At 37.3% G+C, this 23,746-nt stretch overlaps 1 protein-coding gene across 3 annotated transcripts in view; it reads right to left on the bottom strand.

The window, feature by feature from the left end:
- UBR3 (ubiquitin protein ligase E3 component n-recognin 3) overlaps nucleotides 1–23,746 on the bottom strand; it is a 268,897-nt gene that overhangs the window by 198,980 nt on the left and 46,171 nt on the right. For 2 of the 3 annotated variants that reach the window (XM_038001943.2, XM_007965316.3), the window contains exons 2-6: nucleotides 22,225–22,364; nucleotides 18,671–18,829; nucleotides 17,337–17,480; nucleotides 16,380–16,429; nucleotides 2,609–2,675 (exon numbers count right to left, since the gene is read on the bottom strand). In XM_038001943.2, the coding sequence (XP_037857871.1) occupies nucleotides 2,609–2,675; nucleotides 16,380–16,429; nucleotides 17,337–17,480; nucleotides 18,671–18,829; nucleotides 22,225–22,364 (560 nt within the window). The remainder of the gene's footprint in view (nucleotides 1–2,608; nucleotides 2,676–16,379; nucleotides 16,430–17,336; nucleotides 17,481–18,670; nucleotides 18,830–22,224; nucleotides 22,365–23,746) is intronic. The other variant, XM_038001944.2, reaches the window with a different exon arrangement.

Here is a 23,746-nt window from a genome sequence, read left to right as displayed (position 1 = left end):
AAATCAATTAAACAACCTGAATATACCAGGAAAGCTGTGGCTTCTGTTAAAATGAAAATAGTTGCAGTTATGTAGAATTCAATATTTTTATCTGCAGACCAAAAAAACTCCAGCAATGTCTTCTTTGTTGCTCTTAAAATAGGTGATGTCAGTCTCCCAAGATGTTAAAGCACATGTTATATTGTGTAATATTATGAAAATGTAGTTAGAAATGCTTCTATTAGTTATGTTTGACTATCTTTAAATCTTGACATGACTTTTAACAATGTGTAAACTACCTTAAGTAAAATTGTAAAAAGAGATTTTTGAAGAATCACTATGCACTGTAAATGCATCACTAAAGCAAAGGTTTTAATAATCTTGGAATCTTGGCCATGTAGTTAAAACCCTCAAGGCCTCAGTTTCTTCACCCTTAAAATGCAGGTTTAGAGAACAGGCAGTGATGAGGTTAGCATAGTGTCTGGCCTCTTTCTTACCATTACATATTTTCTTCTCAGTGCACTTTTCAAGCTGTTGAACAAAATTCTTACAAAAATTGAGCCATTCCCTAAACTTCAGATATCTTCAAAATAAGGTCAGTTTTTGAAAACACCTGGCATTCTAATTCACAAAGCCATTCCTTCCATGTACATACTTAAACTGAAAATGATAACTGATGAAGTCTTAAATCTCTGTACTATTTCTTACCATTAGAGGAAAGAAGAGAAGGCACTCAATCCAAACACACATGTGAAAAAAGTTCAGGTATTTAAAAACAAAGAAAAAAATACTTCAACTTAAGTCTGCATAAAAAGTATCTTCAGCCAGAGAGTGACCAGGCTGAAGGAAAACAATGACTTCTTACACCATAGCAGGTATTTTCTGGGCACCCCTAAAGCTTAAACTCAACTATGTGCTTAACAATCTCCAACTCAGATGCGTCACAACGACTCAGTTTAATATCTGATAAGTTAAAGAACCAGATGGCCATATGGGTTCCTAATTGCCTTCAGACATACAGGTTCTCTGCTGAGCCAGAAGAAAGGAGAACATATGTGTACATGTGCATCCTGGACTGCAGATCAAATTCCATACCCTTTCCTAGCAACTCCCAAGTTAAATGCAGCAGCATAGTAACTGAGACTTAGAAAAGGAAACTGCAACTCAAAGTGCCTGCATGTTCTACCTTTCTAGGCAGTCCTAAATATTTCACAAGATACACTTAATTAAGAGCAGAAGAAAGAAATTTCTTTTCATCGGCTGGGTGTGGTGGCTCACGCCTGTAATTCCAACACTTTGGGAGGCCGAGGCGGGAGGATCACGAGGTCAGGAGATCGAGATTATCCTAGCTAACACAGTGAAACCCCGTCTCTACTAAAAATACAAAAAAATTAGCTGGGCGTGATGGCGGGCGCCTGTAGTCCCAGCTGCTGGGGAGGCTGAGGCAGGAGAATGGCGTGAACCTGGCAGGCAGAGCTTGCAGTGAGCCAAGATCGCACCACGGCACTCCAGCCTGGGTGACAGAGCAAGACTCCGTCTCCAAAAAAAAAAAAAAGAAATTTCTTTTCATCAAAATAACATTTTAGCCGCTGGAGACTTTTTTTTTTTTTTTTTTTTTTTTCCTGAGACGGAGTCTGGCTCTGTCGCCCAGGCTGGAGTGCAGTGGCCGGATCTCAGCTCACTGCAAGCTCCGCCTCCCGGTTTACGCCATTCTCCTGCCTCAGCCTCCCGAGTAGCTGGGACTACAGGCGCCCGCCACCTCGCCCGGCTAGTTTTTTGTATTTTTTTAGTAGAGACGGGGTTTCACCGTGTTAGCCAGGATGGTCTCGGCCTCCCAAAGTGCTGGGATTACAGGCTTGAGCCACCGCGCCCGGCCTGGAGACTTTAAACCAACCACACGTTAAGATATGGAAATCCCTGGCAAAAATCCAAAGCACAGACTTGTCAACTAATTACAAGTATTCTAGAAAAGCTTCTAGTGACAGTCAAGTAAACATTGTGGTTAAAAGCTTAGGCTCTGGGAGATGAATTAAGGATCTACCTCTCATTAGCCATAATCTCTAACATGTCCAACGCATACAAAAGGTTCAATAAATATTACTCATTATTATTACTAATCTAGTCCCTCACTACAAAGCATATCTATAACACTTTCTCCCCTTCAGTAAACACGTGAGTCCCTACTGAGCCTTTATTACGTGTTAAGTACTATTTACTCATTCCCATTGGGTGTGTGTGTGTGTCTGTCTCTGTCTCTCTCTCACCATGTCATCTCCCTTGTCTTTTTTCACTCTAGAAATTGCACACCCCAGATTATAAAAGGAACTAGGCCAAACTACAAATTCACACAAAAAACACTGGAGCCAAATCAATCAACCAATGAAAAGACTTCCTTTTAGGGGGGACTCAAATATGATAATGCATATTTTATGATGAAAATAATGAACAAAACCCAACAGTAATCCCTTAACAATACTTTCTCCAAGACTTACTAGATAAATCCAATAACGTAAGTCTCCCTTTAAACAGCTTTGATATCAATATGGTTAGCCCATCAAGTATTTTTAGTGATTAGGCATTTTTTAGAAGCATTTTATTCAAGGAAAAAAATAAATAAAAATAAAAATACCTTTGGTGCCACTGCTTAGTTTTACCCTCTTTCTCTTGCCCAGACCTTGACTACCATCCTGATCATCCTGAAGGAAAATAAAATTAGCATTATACACAGTCACATTCATAAATTGATACACTTTATAAATGTGCTACAAATTACATTAAACACGCAATATATGCATACTTACATACTACTAATCAACATCTATGTATTTGCTATAACATGTATTTTAGTGTTAATTTTGATTTTAAAATATAGTGAAATATCCCTAATATTAAAATACAAGAGTTCTTAATCTCTGCTTCTAACAGAAGACTCTTAAACACCCCAAAATGCCAAGATTAAAGATTTTCCTAACCTTACAAATTAACATCAAATGCATGAAGAAACTAAAGGGTGGAATAAGAGAGATTATTATAGGAAAGTAGGAGAGAAGAGGAGAGGACAAAAACAATGAATAGAGGAAAGGCTTTCAAGAGTCTAAGAAAAAATGAGTTCAAGAAATCAAATTTTGAAAAATAAACACAACATATTAGAAGTTGGAGTTGAGAGTTCAAAATAATAATAAAAACAAATTAAAATATGCTTAGAAAAAAAATCCAAAAAGGAAATACAGACATTTCTGCTCAATGTGATATATACATATATATATATATATCCTAGAAAAACCTCACACTAAAAATAACACGGCTTATGGGGGAAAAAAGGGTAAGGGGCGGACACTCACAACCTATTCAAGTTTGTAACCAGAGAAGTAACAAAAGCAGTAATTGGTGCCTGGGAAGATCATTCCCAGGCCCAGGCAAACATCTTGTGGTGGTTTAAGGCTATATCAGAGCATGTTAACACTGTACAACAGAGTAAGAAAGCCAGCCAGCTATGACAATGCAGAGGGAAGAGGAGCAAAGGGAGCCTGCCTCTGGTAAAACCAAGGTAAAAGTAGCAGTGCACCTCTTGAGAAGGAAGCCCTGGGTATAGGTGCTCATTTCTAATTTTCTCAGTATAGTGCTGAAAAGGCTCCTGCTGTCTTTGCAGCAGAGCTCAGAGTTTTTTACTCTCCAGCTAAAGGTTATGATTCTACCCCACTATCCCAGCTCTCCTAAACCAAGGATGTTACATATGAATCAACAACTTCCACATTATACTGACATATTTTCCCTGTTTTCCAAACACATATGAACCAACCAATATTATAAAAAGGTGTGGTAGTATTTGGCATATAGTCAGTTGTGCTAACAATGGTGTTGGTGGCAGGTGACAATTATAGTATAAGTTCCAAAATACTTTTCTCAATTAGCATCCATCAAATTTCTAAAGCAGAAAAGTAGCCTCAGCTCCATGCTGGAGCTCTATACACTGGTGCAGCTTCCTTGGCCTAAATGTAATAGCCTTAACTTAGGTTTCTGTGAAGTGCAGCATCAATCCTCAGGGCCATTCTCTGGGGTTTTCCAGAGCTACCACTTAGCTCAGTCATTCAGCATTTACTGGGCACTTCAATATGTCTTCCCTGTTAATCTCTACCTTTGCCAGGCCTCTCTGGCCATCCACCTGGCAACAGAACCGACAGTCAAACTACAATCTCCTCCTCCTCTGCCACTCTCAGCTTGCTGCTGGAGAAATTAACGAGAAAGAAATATGAAGCCTTAAAAGACAAAAAACAGACACAGGAATGTAAAAACATACTACAGGGCTCAGAGGGTTCAGAAATTTAAGATTTCAGTTAATAGCCATTTATGAAACTTGTTCTCTAAGACCTGAGAGAAAAGGCAAACTTGGAAAAACATGTTATGTCCCAGATGCGGATTATTTCATAATTTCAAATGTAAACTTCCTATGAAAAGAGCATCCTTGATCAAGTGATAGTCATGGCAATATGAAGTTCTGTACGTTTCCTGACCTTACATACTTAAAGGACAAGTAGAATTAGACAAGCAAAGGAGGGCAAAGTCACGCCAAGAAGAGAATACAGCATAAGCAAAGGCAAAAGACAAAAGTCTGAAAACACGGACCACTGAGTTGGCCTTAACATCATGTTAGATATCATATACAGCTAGGAAGGGAGATTATCTGCATCTGAGCTGGTGGGAAAATGGGTACTCTCATATACCAATGGGGAGAATATACAGTAGTAAAATTTCCCTGAATGGCAATTGGGTAATCTTTGGAACAGAAATTCCAGTTCTAGGAATTTAATCCAAAGAAATAATCAGACAAGTGAATTGGGACTATATGCATACCTATTCATCACAATGTTATTTATAATGGCCAAAAAAAAAAAGGGTCTTTGGTTTCCAACAGAAGATGATTAGGTAAATAAATAAAAGCACACCTGGGGCCTGGCGCGGTGGCTCAAGCCTGTAATCCCAGCACTTTGGGAGGCCGAGACGGGTGGATCACGAGGTCAGGAGATCGAGACCATCCTGGCTAACACGGTGAAACCCCGTTTCTACTAAAAAATACAAAAAACTAGCCGAGCTAGGTGGCGGGCACCTGTAGTCCCAGCTACTCTGGAGGCTGAGGCAGGAGAATGGCGTGAACTCAGGAGGCGGAGCTTGCAGTAAGCTGAGATCCGGCCACTGCACTCCAGCCTGGGCGACAGAGCGAGACTCCGTCTCAAAAAAATAACATAACATAACATAACATAACATAACATAACATAACATAACATAACATAACAGCACAACTGTACCATATAAAGAAAAACAATGCTGGAGCTCTATATTCATTGTGACCAGACGTTCAAAAACTATTATTATAAATGAGAAAAGCATGCTATTTAAAATAGCATATGCAGTATGAAATTACTTAAGTATTGATAATATTCACAAATAAAATCTGTTAGTATATTCCTTCTTATAGATGTTCAAAACTGTCATTAATGAGAAAAGCAAGTAATACAGGAGTATATACAGCATGAAACCATTAAAATACAACATACATAAAATCTATTAGAATGTCAGACATTATAAAGTCATAATACAGGACTGTGCGCAGTGGCTCACGCCTGCAATCCCAGCACTTTGGGAGGCTGAGGCGGGTGGATCACCTGAGGTAAGGAGTTCGAGATCAGCCCAACCAGTATGTTGAAACCCCGTCTCTACTAAAAATACAAAAATTAGCTGGGCATAGTGGCAGGCACCTATAATCCTGGCTACTCAGGAGGCTGCGGCTGAAGAATTGCTTGAACCTGGGAGGCAGAGGTTGCAGTGAGCCGAGATCACACCACTACACTCCAGCCTGGGCGACAGAACGAGACTCCATTTCAAAAATAAGTAAGTAAATAAATAAATAAAGTCATAACACAGATGAAAAAGAAAAAGAAAAAATTGCCAGGTGCGGTGGCTCATGCCTGTAATCCCAGCACTTTGGGAGGCCAAGGCGGGCAGATCACCTGAGGTTGGGAGTTTGAGACCAGCCTGACCAATATGGAGAAACCCCATCTCTACTAAAAATACAAAATTAGCTGGGTGTGGTGGCACATGCCTGTAATCCCAGCTACTCGGGAGGCTGAGGCAGGAGAATAGCTTTACCCGGGAAGGGTAAGTTGCAGTGAGCTGAGATTGTGCCATTGCACTCCAGCCTGGGCAACAAGAGTGAAACTCTGTCTCAAAAAAAAAAGAGAAAGAACAAGAAAAAAATTTAAAAATAAAGAATGTCAGATGTTTACAGTTAGTCACCACTAAGTGATAGAGATTTAGGTAATATCTTTTTGTTAATATTTATTTTCTATTTATTCAACAATAAATACAGATTGCAGTTTTAAGTTAATAAACATCTTTTTAAAATACAAGTCTGATTTCCAATACTACTTGCTCCAACAGTAATAGATTACTATATTATCAGTTATAAGTTTTATATTTTTATTTTTAGAAAGTACAATACTGTTAACAAACAGAAATAACTCCCAACAGTGGGGAATTCAAGCATTAAGGAAAATGAAAACGTAACAGTTATCATAACCACAATTTCCCATTCCTCCAAATTCATGATGTGGAGCTGAGGTTCATTTGTACCTGAGGAAGCAGTACAGGACCCTAAGAGAAGATGATGGTCCAACTGACGAGAGGAAATAAATCAAATACAATCTCAACCCAGACAGCATTTGTACAGCCCTCAGGAACTTTTTAGACCTTAAACAGTCCCTGAGCAGGGAAGTAGGCACTATTGCTACATGTGTTTCAGGCACAAAATATGGACACAGGTCCAAACCGTTTTGGAAAAGAAACAAGAAGACATGAGACAAGAAAATCTAAGAAAAACAGATTCAAACTCCCAATCTGCTAAATCTACAGATGGTTTCTCAACCTAAATTAACCTTTCTTTTTTTGATGGATTTTCTAGACAGATGAAAAAAATGTAAGCTTCATAAAAAGAAGTCAGGTAAATTCAAAGCTGGTTACAACAGGCCGGGCGCGGTGGCTCAAGCCTGTAATCCCAGCACTTTGGGAGGCCGAGACGGGCGGATCACGAGGTCAGGAAATCGAGACCATCCTGGCTAACACGGTGAAACCCCGTCTCTACTTAAAAAATACAAAAAAATTAGCCGGGCGAGGTGGCGGGCGCCTGTAGTCCCAGTTACTCGGGAGGCTGAGGCAGGAGAATGGCGTAAACCCGGGAGGCGGAGCTTGCAGTGAGCTGAGATCCGGCCACTGCACTCCAGCCCGGGCGACAGAGCGAGACTCCGTCTCAAAAAAAAAAAAAAAAAAAAAAAAGCTGGTTACAACAATACTCAAAGAATATTAATACAGACTACACAGGGGAGAAGGAATATTTAATATGTCACCTTATAAAAATGAAAGCCAAAGATCTTAAAAGACTAGAACGATAAGATGAAACTTGGAGATTTATGTAAGCCTCTATAATCAGACTGCTTTAAATCAGCTTCACAAGTATAACGCTAGAAGGGAGTTCTAACATGTCAGCTGTAAGCTGGGGCCCAGGGGGAAATGCTGGGCATTCTGTTTGACCTCTGTGGCTCCTGCCAAAAATTTAGGATAGCTGCTAAAAAAATAACAAAAAGCTTTGGACCTTAATGAAGACATGGTATGCTTATCAAAAGATGTCCCATCACTGGCACTGAATCGGGACATAGATTTTAAAAGAAAATGAATTTACTAGTGAAAAGAAAGAACTATGCACAACAGAGAATATTTAAAAGTAAATATTTAAAACAGTGTCATATGGAAATAAAAATCTTTCTAGAGGGCAAAACAAGAAATATGCAAAAGTTATAATATTTAACACAATACTGAGAAGATTTTAATAATCAGAGCTATCAAGGGAATAAGTTGCTTCATAAACTAGGTAAGCTTCCTATGATTGGCAGTGTTTATGGAGAGGCCTACCAACTGTGAGGAATGTTGTTAAATCAATTCCTGCACTAGAAAAGAAATACATTAAATATTTCTAAGGCCTTTCCTACCAACAGTTTATGTGATTCCCTGCCCTACCCTCACCATAACGTAATTTATGATACCAAATTAAATTTAAACCTTATGCCTCCAAAAGTAAAATTAACTTTTTTTCTTTTTTATTATTTTTTATTTTTTTGAGACAGAGCCTTGCTTTGTCACCCAGGCTGGAGTGCAGTGGCCCGATCTCGGCTCACTGCAACCTCCGCCTCCCAGATTCAAGCGATTCTCCTGCCTCAGCCTCCCAAGTTGCTGGGACTACAAGGCGCGTGCCATCACACGGGGCTAATTTTTGTATTTTTAGTAGAGCCGGGGTTTCACCATATTGGCCAGGCTGATCTCAAACTCCTGACCTAGTGATCTGCCTGCCTCGGCCTCCCAAAGTTCTGGAATTACAGGCATCAGCCACCACACCCAGCCTTTTTTCTTTTACCTATTCACTTATGAAAAGTATCTCTGATTTTTTATTTCAATTGTCCTACTTTTGCTATTATTTTTGGAAAGCTGTTTTTCACTTGGATTGTGTCTTGAATAAAGACAAGAATATTCAAAGTATATCTACACAGTAACTTATTTTATTTTGCAAAGTGATTATTTCTCAATTATGTAACAGTATGCAGGGAAAAAAGATAAAAGTAAACAAGCAAAATTTATGAACACTGATCATCTTTGGATGGGAGGGCTAAATGTAAACGTTTGCTTTTCAGGTTTTTTTTGCTTATTTTTTTTGAGATAGGGTCTCCTTCTGTCACCCAGGCTGGAGTGCAGTGGCACAATGTTAGTTTACTGCAAGCTCCGCCTCCCAGGTTCAAGTGATTCTCTTGCCTCAGCCTCCCGAGTAGCTAGGATTGCAGGCATGCGCCACCATGCCTGGCTAATTTTGTATTTTTAGTAGAAATGGGGTTTCTCCATGTTAGGTTGGTCTCGAACTCTCAACCTCAGGTGATCTGCCCGCCTCAGCCTCGCAAAGTGCTGGGATTACAGGCATGAGCTACCTCGCCCAGCCAAAACATCTTTTAATTGTTACAATTCCTACTCTACAGTAGTAATTAAAATGTCATTGTCTACTTATTCTCATGCTATCTTCCTTTATATATAATATCTTAAATTACAAGAATAAAATTATGTAAAGGGTTTGCTTAATAATCCCATGAGCCTATAAGGTAATGTGTAGAAATTCTAATCCTGAAGCCACATCTAGCTCTTCATTACATTTCAAATATAAATACTAAAGCAAATATGTCATTTGTGCCTACAGTTCCAAATAAAACGCAACATGACATGAAAAGCCATTTTAAAAAAAACTATTTTTAAATGGCATAAAATAGTTATTTATTCAAGAACATCTATATCTAAGTACTCTTCCTCTATCATCCTATTTCCATCTATCTTATCCCTTCATCTATTTTCACCTTAATCTATTCTATATTAATTCTTGTATTTTGACCATTTTATTATATGTTTAAAAATACTTTAAGAACAAAAGTAAAAGCAAATTTTAAATAATAATCATATTCATTTTTAAAGGGGTTGATGGGAATTCTTATCTTTCTCTCCAAATAAATCACACAAAATCAATTAACATTGTTTTTGCTTATGATGCCTAGCCACCAACTGAATTTTTATTCCATGTAGGCCATGAGTCCTAATAAAATAATGTTTTCCATTAATAAATAAAAAACAAACCAGATTAAAACAGGATATACAACCCAAAAAAGAGACTAGCAGAAAAGTCACAGTAGTTTTATAGCCTCATTAGTAATTAAATTCAAAAATGTATTTTGTTCTTTAACCTACAATGAATACTAGTAAAATTTCAGTATATTTTCTTTTGCTTTACAAAGTTAAAAGTCAACTCTCAGCCAGGCACAGTGGCTCACGCCTATAATACCAGCACTTTGGGAGACCAGGGCGGATCATGAGGTCAGGAGATCGAGACCATCCTGGCTAACATGGTGAAACCCCGTCTCTACTAATGATACAAAAAATTAGACAGGCATGGTGGCGGGCACCTGTAGTTAGGAGGCTGAGGCAGGAGAATGGCCTGAACCTGGGAGGCGGAGCTTGCAGTAAGCGGAGATCGCGCCACTGCACTCCAGCCTGGGCGACAGCGCAAGACACCGTCTCAAACAAAAAAAAGCCAACTCTCCAAAATACCTTACAGGCTGAGCACAGTGGCTCACACCTCTAATCCCAGCACTTTGGGAGGCCAAGGTGGGTGAATCACCTGAGGTCAGGAGTTCAAGACCAGCCTGGCTAACATGGCAAAACCCCATCTCTACTAAAAATACAAAAATTATCTGAGTGTGGTGGCATGCACCTGTAGTCCCAGCTACTAGGGACGCTGAGACAGGAGAATCGCTCGAACCCGGGAAGCAGAGGTTCAGTGAGCCAAGATCACGCCACTACACTCCAGCCTGGGCGACAGAGTAAGACTCTGTCTTGAAATAAAATTAAAATAAAATAAAATAAAACAAAATACCTTACAATGTAAATATAAGCTTTTATTCTCTTGATGTACAATAGTAACTATTCTACTTAAGGAAAGCTTTGATTTTCATTAAAACTCTGTAATAGCCATTACTGGCTAAAATGACATGACTTTACCAGTTGTAGTTTTTCCCAAGAGATAGTGCCACTAAAATAGATAGAAAATTTATAAGAAATTATGGTACATTATTTAGCTATTATCACTACCCATTATCAACTGAATCCAGGGGAAAGAATGGTTAATGTCATATCCTGGTTGTGGAAGTTTTAAAACATGTTTACAAATTCTTTGACATTCTTCCCATCAAGAGGTGGGATCTATATCACCTCCCACTGAATCTGAACATATTTTAGCAACTCTTTTATAACTAAAAAGGATGAAGTGACACCATGTAACTTCCAAGACTAGCTCAGAAAAGGCTCTACAGCTTCTACTCTTGGGTTGTTGGCCTGGGAGAAGTCAGTACTATGTAAGATGTCCAACTTGAGACCACCATGCTGGAGAAATCATGTTATCATACTGATCAACAACCAGCTGAGTTCCCAGTGGATGGCCAGCATCAACTATCAGCCCTGTGGGTGAGCCATCTTAGATCTACATCTCATTGTGAAGCCCTCAGATGACTACGGCTGCAGCCAACAACTAACTGTAACCACATATGATAACCTAAGTGAGAACTGCCCAGATGCCATTCTCACGTTCCTATGTCATAAAATTGTGAGCAAAATAAAATCGTAATTTTAAGACATAAAGCTTTGGGCAAATTTGCTGCATAGCAATAGTAATGACAATCATGGTTTATCCACTTTATAGAAAGAACACTTACACCAGCAGATGGAAGAACTAGTGCCCAATTTCAACTCCACCACTAACTAGAATGCATTTACTAGCCTGAGTGAATCAGTTAATTCTATGGAATTCAGTTTTCTCATCCATAAATAAGACAAGATGAATAATATGGTCCCTTTTAGCTCAAGCATTCATAATTTTTATAACCCTTGAATTGCTTGACACTAATTTTCATTTCGTTTTTGTTTATCACATGACTTTTTTTTTTTTTTTTTTTTTTGAGACGGAGTCTCGCTCTGTCGTCCAGGCTGAAGAGCAGAGGTGCGATCTCAGCTCTGAAACCTCTGCCTCCCAGGTTTCAAGGGGTTATCCTGTCTCAGCATCCTGAGTAGCTGGGATTACATGCATGTGCCAGCAAGCCCAGCTAATTTTTGTATTTTCAGTAGAGATGGGATTACCGCACCCAGCCGACTTTTCTAACTCAAGACTTGACAATAAGTTTAAAACCATAAAGCAAAACCTTTATATATATACACATATATATATATGGGTGCGCGCGTGTGTGTGTGTATTTGCCAGACTTGGTGGTGCACGCCTGTAGTCCCAGCTACTCAGGAGGCTGAGGTAAAAGGATTCCTTGAGCCCAGGAGGTGGAGGCTGCAGTGAGCCACGATGGTACGCCACTGCAGTGAGCCATGATGGTACCACTGCACTCTAGCCTGAGAGACAGAGCAAGAACCTATCTCAAAAAGAAAAAAAAAAATACAGTAGATACTTTGTCTAAACAACTCTACTTCAAATTCTTAAGTTTTCAAATGCCTAAACGACCCCATTTTTATCCCTTTGGAAAATGTGATCAATATATAAACTATAAAAAGTTTAGCTTTCTGGGGCGGTGCACGGTGGCTCATGCCTGTAATCCCAGCACTTTGGGAGGTCGAGGTGGGCAGATCACCTGAGGTCAGGAGTTCAAGACCAACCTGACCAACATGGAGAAACCCCATCTCCACCAAAAATACAAAACTAGCCAGGCATGGTTGTGCATGCCTGTAATCCCAGCTACTCGGGAGGCTGAGGCAGGAGAATCACTTGAACCCAGGAGGCAGAGGTTGTGGTGAGCCAAGATCGTGCCACTGCACTCCAGCCCTGGCAACTAGAGTGAAACTCCATCTCAAAAAAAAAAAAAAAAAAGCTTTCCTTTTTTATTTATTTTATTTTTTTTTTGGTAGAGACAGGGTCTCACCATCTTGCCCAGGCTGGTCAAGCAATCCTCCCACCTCAGCATCCCAAAGTGCTGGGATTACAGGCATGAGCCACCATCCCTGGCCAAATATTTTTAGACTACAAAAAAATACAATCAACCTAAATGTCCATCAATGGTAAACTGCATAAAGAAAATGTGGTACATATACACCATGGAATACTACATAGCCATAAAAAAGGACAAGATCATGGCCTCTGCAGGAACATGGATGGAGCAGGAGGCCATCATCCTTAGCAAACTAACACAGGAACAGAAAACCAAATACTGCATATTCTCACTTTAAGTGGGAGATAAACTATGAGAAAATATGGACACGAAGAGGGGAACAACAGCCACTGAGGCCTACTTGAAGATGAAGGTGGGAGGAGAGAGAGGATCAGAAAAAAATAACTGTTGGGTACGAGGCTTAGTACCTGGGTGATGAAATATAAATAATCTGTACAACAAACCCCTGTGACACAAGTTTACCTATATAACAAACCTGCACATGTACCTCTGAACGTAAAAGTTAAAAAAGAAAAAAAAATTCTTTTTTTAAATCAACGGCCAGGTACGGTTGCTCACGCCTATAACCCCAGCACTTTGGTAGGCCAATGCAGGGGGATCACCTGAGGTCAGAAGTTCGAGACCAGCCTGACCAACATGGCAAAACCCCGTCTCTACTAAAAATACAAAAATTAGCCAGGCATGGTGGCAGGTGCCTGTAATCCCAGCTACTCAGGAGGCTGAGGCAGGAGAATTGCTTAATACAGGAGGTGGAGGTCGCAGTGAGCCAAGATCTCACCATTGTACTCCAGCCTGGGCAACAAGAGTGAAACTCCATCTCAAAAAAAAAAAACAAACAAACAAACAAAAAATCAATAAATGAAAAGTTTAATAAATGTATGATTTAAAGGTCAAAGAGGCTGGGCACGGTGGCTCCTGCCTATAATCCCAGCACTTTGGGAGGCCCAGGCAGGCAGATCACTTGAGGTCAGGTGTTCAAGACCAGCCCGGCCAACATGGTAAAACCCCATCTCTACTAAAAATACAAAAACAATTAGCCAAGAGTGGTGGACGGCACCTGTAATCCCAGCTACTCAGGAGGCTGAGGCAGGAGAATCACTTGAACCCAGGAGGCAGAGGTTGCAGTAAGCCAAGATCACACCACTGCACTCCAGCCTGGGCAACGTAGCAAGACTCTATCTCAAAAAAATAAACAAATAAATAAAGGTCAAAGAGTCTAAACTACTTAAATGTATCAAATATACATCACATGCTTTAAAAGTAAATCTTCTCAGCTATAACAAAAACAATGCATTATGAGAGACTAGGGGTTGAAATAAAGTATTTTAAAGTTGTTAACATCAAAAAGTATTTACCATGATATTCACACAGAGACATGATCATAATTAAGGAACAAATGGTTACATAAAGTATACTATACACAGAAGTTGCTGAAACAAAATCTAAGAGGAATGAACATGGATGAAGCAGGAGGTCATCATCCTTAGCCAACTAATGCAGGAACAGAAAACCAAGTACCATATATTCTCACTTTAAGTGGGAGATAAATGATGAGAAAATATGGACACAAAGGGAGAAACAACAGACCCCACTGGGGCCTGCTTGAGGATGGAGGTGGGAAAAAGAAGTGAGGACCTAAAAAGGACAGATTAGAAGCAACAGTAATGAACAAAAAAGTGGCAATTTTTCAAATTATCTGATATCATCCTAGAAATTACTTCTACAAGAGATTCAAAAGCCCCTCAATATACACACGTGCACACACGAACACACACACACACAGATGTCCTTCTAGCACTCAACCATAAAATACAATGTTGTTGCAATGCAGTTGTGTACAATGGAAGTCTCCACGGGAAATTCAAATGCTAATCTGGAAAGTTTAAGCCAAGATAAAAATGAATGTTACTTCTTTCCTAGACAGAGGAGAAAGCATCTATGTTGAAGATCAGCTTTTTACATATCCAGAAATAAAATTCAATTCATGAAAATAAAGTAAAATTGTTGGCAAGCCTGTTGGATACGTAATGCTAGACATGCTAAAATAATATGATGGTTCTAACCTACCACATAAATATAAACTTAAGACCACAGATTTTTGTTGTTCTAAATCAAGTCAAGATGCTTATTTTAACAAAGTGCTCTGAACAATGACCAAACCATTTCATTATGCAACAGCTGTCTAAAGTTCCTACTGGCTACAGATACAAGACTCCCGCCCAGGTGGCTTTAGCTAAAGAAGTGCCCATTCATTCATCCATTCATATTCAACTCCTAATCCAAGAACTTGCCTTTTAATAAAAGGCCATTTCACCTCCCTACAAAATGCCCTTAAAGCAGAAAAACAGTTTCAAACTACATGTCTATTATCAATTACTTCCTTCTTTGGCATACGAAGAATTAGCATTCTTACTCCTACCATTCCCCTCCCCTATCTTCAAAATGGAATTATTACAGTTTAGTTAAAATAATAATGTTTACATGTTTTTTGAAAGTCTATTTTAAATATCAGAAAGTTTTTCCCATTTGTCATTATAACAATATGAGTCTCAGAAGTTATTTTGTTACAAAACAAAAGCAAAATTTATAAGCTAACCATTTACATAAGTTTTTTTAATGACTCTTTTATTTCTTTAACACACATACAGTGTTTACAATATGCTGGGCACTAGGGCTCTAAGTGCTTACATATATTAACTCATTCAATCCTCATAATATTCTCATGAAATAAGTACTATTATTATCTCCATTTCACAGATAAGGAAATGTAGACATGAAGAAGTTAAGACATTTGCCCAAGGTCACACTACTAATAGGTAAAGGAGCCACAATTCAAACCCAGGCAGTCTAATTCCAGAGTCAAACTCCTACACAGCATAATAAACTGCCTCTCCAATCTGATGAAAATTCTTGAAAATTACCCAAAACGAGACTCCACAAAATGTAACATTTTGTGAAAGCCTTTTTAGAGGGGAAAAACCGTAAAATTTAAATTTTATGGTATTAAATCAATTACAAGACTTCCATAACAGAAACCATCCCTTTAAAAGGAGTATATTTGGCTTAGTTCACATTATATTATCAACTCAAAATGAATTTCCGAAAGAAAAAAGATACATATGTTTAAATGTAATTTTATTTTTTAGATTTTAATAATTAAATGTATTAGAAATATAAAATTTAAATTGTATAAGCAACAAGATTATAAGTAAATATATGTAACAGCAATTTTTCTCTTATAAATTATGTAATAAAATATAGAAATATAATAATGATTTATTATTCATATTATTAATAAAAACTATAAAAATTGAAATTTCAAATCGATGGTCTTTTTCCCAGCACATAATTTAAAAACAATCCTTGACAAGTAAAATGTAACTTTATTATGAGATTAGAAAAACAGTTTCATTTCATAGTCTTTTAATAAATTATCCTAAACTTAGCAAAATTTTCAAAAATAATTTCATTGTACATATGAAAACTATATGGGTAAATTTGGGGATAGCTTCTGAGGAGAAATCTCTACCTCTTTCTACCCACTTTTAAACTGTGAAAAAGAAAAATGAATTATAAACAAGAAGTAAAAATCTAGATATAGACCTTGTTCTGTCACTAAGTAATTGTGTGATCTAGGCTTCCCAGAAGCCATTCTCGGCTTCAGTGTCCTTGTCTATAGAATTAAAACTTAAACTACATAATGCTTACAAATCTATATAGTTTTAGAACTATAAAAAAGTAAAATTATAAAAAAGCATAAAATTATAAAATTATAAAAAAGTATAAAATTATACTTTTTAAAAAGTTTTGAACTTTAAATCTCACCTCATCTGAAGAATCTACTTGTCCCAAAGTTCCTGTTGCACCTACAAAACCTTTGGAGGAGAAGAAAAATAGTTGTCCTTCATAGTTGCTACATATTGCTTTATTTTCAAATTATTCTGAGAAATACAAATATCAAAAAGCCAAGTTTTGTTATGTTAGGACACTTCATTTTAACAGTTATCTTAGCAAAGTCCAACATTTATCTTTTTTATTTTTATTTTTATTTTTTGAGACGGGAGTCTCGCTCTGTCTCCCAGGCTGGAGTACAGTGGCGCAATCTCACCTCACTGCAATCTCCACTTCTCAGATTCAAGCGATTCTCCTGCCTCAGCTTCCCAAGTAGCTGGGTTTACAGGCGCCTGCCACCATGCCCAGCTAATTTTTGTATTTTAGTAAAGACGGGGTTTCACCATGTTCGCCAGGCTGGTCTCAAAACTCCCAACCTCAGGCTCAGGTGATCCACCCACCTCGGCCTCCCAAACTGCTGGGATTATAGGCATGAGCCTCTGTACCCAGCCTCCAACATTTATCTTAAATAAGTTTGGACCAAATAGGTTGATACTTCAATAGGAATGATCCAGTGAAAACTAAGATTTAATACAGTGATTACAAATGGTGTTTCAGAAGGATCTCTTTTTAGTTTTAAACCATAGTTTACTAAAATATTGAGGGAGTAAAGTTCTCGGCTACTCTTGAATAGCAACTGTACATTTTTCATGAGTTAGAACCAGAAACTTAATAAGCTAATCAAATTCCATTTAAGAAAAATGCATTCTCTTCTTTGGTCAATCTATTCTTTTTTGCCTCTAAATTTTTACTACTTTTATTATTTTTCTTAAAAAGAATAATACTGTTTTGGCTCAAAATAATTTTTTCAATAATGAGTAAAGTTTGAGAGGTTTTTTTGCTTTTAACACAGAAAAGTTACTACTGTTCAAATTAAATATTTAGACAAACCTTGAACTGCCAGAGAACTAGTACCAGCAGATGGTTCCTGCACACCATATACAAGCTTATCCTCAGGATATGTAAGTCCAGAGCTCTTTAAAGCTATAAGGTACTTTTCATGACTTTTCTTTACACAAGCATTTTCTCCAAGACCTAATGAAAACAAACTTCAAATCAGAAAAAAATATTCCATTCAAAATCTCAGTATGGTCTTTTCATTAACTAATATCTATAAACAGGTGAATATTCTAATGGAGTGGGAGCCCTAGAATGAATAATATAAGATAGCTTCAGATAACATTTTTGTGCTTATGTTTAGCACTAACAATCCCAGAGTACACAGTCAAATAACGAAATCTATAAAGTAGGTGAGCATCTAAAATATCCAAGGGAATGTGGGGCACAAAAATTAGTAAGACATGATGCTAGCTTTCAAGGAACCTGAAAATTACAGTAAAGAAAGTCAGAAAGCTAATATGGTAGATAATAATTATGTAGCAGAATTCACATTTGGTTTGACAGTCTGTGCTCTCGTAATACCAAGCATGCAGTTATCCGAAGCAGAGTGCTTGGGAAGGGCGTATGAAATGTTTTGTATAACAATATAACATTCAGCAATTCCAAGTTTTGGAACTTAAAACTGTATATTAGAAAATCCTAGGCCATACAACCCAAAAACTTAAAATATCAAAAGTAAAAACATAGACATGATGGTTGTTACTGTTAAAGAAAGGGGATCACTTAGCAGCCTTGTGTTTAAAGAAAGAGAGGTAGGGCTGGGCATGGTGGCTCACACCTGTGATCCCAGCACTTTGGGAGGCCGAGGCGGGCAGATTACCTGAGGTCAAGACTCAAGACCAGCCTGGCCAACGTGGTAAAACCCTGTCTCTAAAAAAATACAAAAATTAGCTCGGTGTGATGGCGGGTACCTGTAATCCCAGCTACTCGGGAGGCTGAGGCAAGAGAATCGCTTGAACCCAGGAGGCAGAGGTTGCAGTGGGCCGAGATCATGCCACTGCACTCCAGCCTGGGTGACAGAGCAAGACTCCGTCTCAAAAAAAAAAAGAGAGAGGTAGAGCATAATTATCTTATGTCACACCAAAAGTTAGGAGACCTGGGTTCTAGTACCAACTCCAACATAAATTAATTGTGAGGTTTAAACAGGCCATTTCATTTTTCTGGGGCTCAATTTCCTCATCCATAATCAAGAAGTTCTCTAAATAACTTCCAGCTTTAGCATTCTATGAAAATTCTACAATTTACCTTTAAGTTCTAAAAGACTCAATTTCTTATCATTATAGTAATATATGTAAACTATAAATTTCTTCTAACATTTTACTCACCAGAAGTCAGATCTTTGTAGTTTTGTTGGTTTGTCAAAACCTGAGTAAGAACAGACCGCATTGCTCCTCCCATTTTAGTTAGGTCTTCTAAAAAGGAAATTTGAGGTTCCAAAAGTTGAAGGACCTTGTTAAGGTCCTTTTCTGATGGTCCATCAGCTGCTAAAATAAAAAAAGAAAAAAAACCAAATAAGGGTAATTTTCTTTAAAATATCTTACTAAAAATAACAGTATTCTTTTTAAATTACAATGGCTTAAATTATAGTATTTTATAATCAAAAAAGTCAATACAACAACTCTGTTTAGAAAATTGGTATCTGCCCAGCACCTAGCCAAGCAAGGGTAGACTTGTTCAGGAATTCAGTCCTTTGGAAAAAAGTAGATGGAAAAACACAGATGACCTCCTAAGGTATGAAGCACTTAATTTGTGTAAGAAGAATCTGAATACAAAAAATTAGCCGAGTGTGGTGGTGCGCGCCTGTAGTCCCAGCTACTCAGGAGTCTGAGGCAGGGAGAATGGCTTAAGTCTGGAGGTGAAGGTTGCAGTGAACTGAGATCATGCCACTGTACTCCAGCTTGGGCGACAGAGTGATACCGTGTCTCAAAAACAAAAAAAAAAGTAGCAGCATTCGATCTGTGGGCCCTATACTTCCACATATATAAATGTCATCATAAGATCATTTCAAAAAAAGATAATATTTAAGAAAAAGTTTAGATCACATCCTAAAATAAAACAAGATATAATTCAAATACATTGAGAGTAGTATAAGACTATTAGGACAAAATTATGTCAACTTTAAACCTGTATAACAGATAACCTATCCCCTATAATATTCCAAAAATACAGATACATGTTAGCTGAAGGGCAAGCAACTAAAATGAAAGATAACTTTTCATAAACATGAATAACTATTAAAAACAAAAAACAGGCAAATAGAGATGGAAAGAAAGAAAAGAAGCTTGGACAACAACTGAAAAAGAATATTAAAGATGAAAAATATAGAGAGGTTTTACAGAAGCTGAGGTCTAAAAGGAAGGAAATGAATAAAGAGATTTATAGCTTAACCATAATTGTTTTTAAAACAAAAACAAACAAATGAATAAAACCACACCTATAAAAGAGGTAATGGAGAACCTGTGTGCCCAGGAAAGGGGATGTCCATTTCATTCAACATTTATTCAGAATCTCAAAACCTACTTTCACAGTGTAAAGCGAATGTCATATATTATCCAACTTTATATTCTCCCCAGTGACTTATATATTAATATAACAGATGTTTAATTACTGTTCGCTGTAGGTTTTCAAGGGCTCTGAAACAAATTCTAATACAGATATAAGGATTATAGGATGAATGAGAAACAGAATTGAAAGAAATTGGGAAACCACAAGATCTCTGAGCTTTCATTACCTTGGATTGGTTATTGGAAGTGTTTTCTTTAATTTCTTTAATTTTAAACAGTAATTTCTACACAAAAAAAGCTGAATTTTGGCTGGGCACGGTGGCTCACGCCTATAATCCCAGCACTTTGAGAGGCCAAGGTGGTGGATCACCTTGTGAGACCAGCTTGGCAACACGGTAAAACTCCACCTCTACTAAAAATACAAAAAATCAGCCAGGCGTGGTGGCAGGCGCCTGTAATCCCAGCTATTTGGGAGGCTGAGGCAGGAGAATCACTTGAACCCGGGAGGCGGAGGTTGCGGTGAACTGACATCACACCACTGCACTCCAGCCTGGGCAATAAGAGCGAAACTCCGTCTCAAAAAAAAAAAAAAAAAGCAGAATTTATTTTGCACAGACAGAAATTAATGCTGAGCAGAAGTAGTAATATAAGGAAGAAACTTCCATGAACCTACATTCAGGCAGGTCATCTTTAGATAAAAAATGCTTCCATTTTTCCCTTCATATTTTCAGATAACAGATAATTAAAAAGCTATGTACCTATGTTGTCTATGTTTTATAACTGTTATGTCAACAACAAAAATATAACACACTTTCGTGTGAAGTACTCTTGGATTAAACTAATGATAAGCTTTAAGGTTCTCATAACAAATAATTTCTATTTCTAAAATAGGACACCTGTAATACAAAACGTAAATTCTCAAAAAAGTCTGTTAACTAGTATATAAGAAATAATACAGAAGGCTATTTCAATAACCCAGCTAGTAACTGGTTCCTTCATTCCGAAGAGACAGTAATTTGGAACCAAATCAAAATAATATCTTTCTCTATATATTTTTTTCTTTTCTTTTTTTTTCTGGGGGGGGGGGAGGGTGGGGCACAGGGTCTCACTCTGTCACCCAGACTGGAGTGCAGCGATGTAATCATAGCTTATTGCAGTCTTGAACTCCTGAGCTCAAGGGATCCTCCTGCCTCAGTCTCCCAAGTAGCTAGGACTACAGGCATGTGCCACCACCACACCTAGCTAACTTTTAAAAATGTTTGCAAAGACAGGGTCTCTATGTTGCGTAGCTGGTCTTGAACTCCTGCCTCAGCTCCCCAAAGTGCTGGGATTACAGGTATGAACCACCATGCCCAGCTTATTTTTCTGTATTTTAAGATATATTCTCTGTTAAGTAGAAGTACTTAACAAAGGATTGTATGTTTTTGTTTAAGATGTACAAATAAGGAAGTATAATGGTTTGCTCACAATAAAGATAACAAGACAGTTTTAGAAATGAGGACATTATATAACATACCCCTACACTTTAAGGATGGAGATAGAAGATGAAAATGTGTGCCACAGTTTCAAAATGAATACAAAGTTATTTATAGTACTAAATAATTTTAAAACTCTAAAAATAATGCAAAATGTAATCTCTTATAGAAAAGAAATGCAGGTTATCATTAGAAAGGTAAAAAAAAATCATAAAAAGTTAATAAATTTGATTCATACTACTAATGAATATCTATAATTCACAATGTCAGACTGAGAACTTTTAGTAGATACCTAAATCCAAATATTTACCTAACTGAAGTATGTTAATCAAGATTGTGATTAAATCTTAAAAAGTAAGAAGAACATCTGTAATTTATTTTCTCTTTTAAATATTAACATGATGATTACACACCCATATATTCTATCAGTAATCTGGAAGTCAGCAATTTGACCCTATCATAAGTTATTATATAATATACATGGAGAAAAAACATATACAGACCTCTAAAAAAAAGGTGATAAAACATTTTATCTTCTAAAATCTAAGTTAAATTCAAACATTTCCAGGAATTCTCAATTCTGATTTATCATATTATTGTAAATAAAGTCAAGTTAACCCCACAAAATGGTTACTTCCTCATCTGCAAAAGCTCAAATAAGTTTGATCAAAAACATTTATGACCCCAGAAGCAGAAAGTATGAAACTAGGTCAACTACAACGTATCTATAAGGTTATATAATTTATCTTTAGTGTGTTTCTATTCAGTCCGTATAGTCATCTCTTTTTAAATATTAAGCAAAAAAATGGTATCTGAAAAAATTCACCTCATAATTAATGCTAAAACTTCGTAAATTTATAATTTAAAAAGAGTACTAATAAGAAGTAGATTAAAACATACCTGGTTCATTATAGCCTTCTCTTAAGTACTGAATAAGACAAAATATAAATCTTGGAAGAACAAATTCAGACATCATCAGTAAGTCTTTAGGGACACAGGGAATATTTGAACTTGATTTAATTTGATGCCTTTTGCAAAACCTGTAATACGAAAAAGAAAAAAATTAACAGTAATGTCTAATCAGTTAAAAATATATTATTTCTATTTACAATATTCATAAATAGAATATAGGCCAATAAATCCTTCTTTATGATTTTTAAGGTACCAGGTTAAAAGAATGTAATTTTAATCAGTGTTTATATAAAAATGGCACTCAGGTATATTTTTCCCAAGAAAAGACCATACTATTAATAGTTAAGTTCCAATCAGAATACAAAAAGACACTCTCATTACAGGGCACATTTTTTAACTGAAATTTATTCCTTTCAAGTACCACTTTATGACCTCCACTCTTTTAAACGATTAAGTACAAGTTGATCACTTCCAAAGCATTTATATTTTTCCTATTTCTAACTTATTGCATTAATGAATAGGTAAGTGACACAAAAACTTGAAGTTTATTTTAAAAGTTTTTATGTTTAAGTGTATACATTCCTTCTAATCTTGTTTATATTCATTTTCTTTTTCTTTTTCTTTTTTTTTTTTTTTGAGGAGTCTTGGTCTGTCGCCCAGGCTGGAGTGCAATGGCACAATCTAGGCTCACTGCAACCTCTGCTTCCCAGGTTCAAGCAATTCTCCCACCTCAGTCTCCCAAGTAGCTGGGACTACCGGTGTGCACCACCTCACCAGCTAAGTTTTTTTATTTTTAGTAGAGATGGGGTTTCACCATGTTGGTTGGCCAGGCTAGTCTTGAACTCCTGACCTCAGGTGATCCGCCCACCTCAGCCCCACAAAGCGCTGGGATTACAGGCCACTGCGCCTGGCCTATATTCATTTTCAAGTATGATTGGTATGCTCGAGCAAAAGTCAAGTAAACTATTCTTTTTTTTTTTTTTTTTTCCCTTAAAGACAGGGTCTCGCTTTGCCACCCACATGCATCCTGGAAGTCCTGAGCTCAAGCAATCCTCCCACCTCAACCTCAGGCATGCACCACTATGCCTGGCTAATTTTTTTTATTTTTACTTTTTGTAGAGACAGGGTCTTGCTACATTGCCAAGGCTGAAGTACAACTCTTGGCCTCTAGCAATCCTCCAGCCTTGACTTCCCAAAGTACTGGGATTGTGAGCCACTGTGCTCCACCCTAAAGAAAACTATTCTATAGTCAATATCCAAATAATCACAAATAAGTTATTCTGTGACCAAACACATAGTTACCACACTAAACATGTAAAATGCCTAGAAATAAGTAGAAAGGAAGAGAAGCTATTTAAGCTGTAAAATATAAAAGATCTGAATGAACAGAGAAAAACCATATTCCTAAACAGAAAAATTGATTTTTTTTTTTAAAAGACAGTTTTGGCCAGGCACGGTGGCTCACACCTGTAATCTCAGCACTCTGGGAGGCAGAAGCTGGTGCATCACC

The sequence above is a fragment of the Chlorocebus sabaeus genome, chromosome 10, assembly GCF_047675955.1.
Source record: "Chlorocebus sabaeus isolate Y175 chromosome 10, mChlSab1.0.hap1, whole genome shotgun sequence".
NCBI lineage: Eukaryota > Metazoa > Chordata > Mammalia > Primates > Cercopithecidae > Chlorocebus > Chlorocebus sabaeus.
This window is presented reverse-complemented; position numbering and strand designations above follow the sequence as displayed.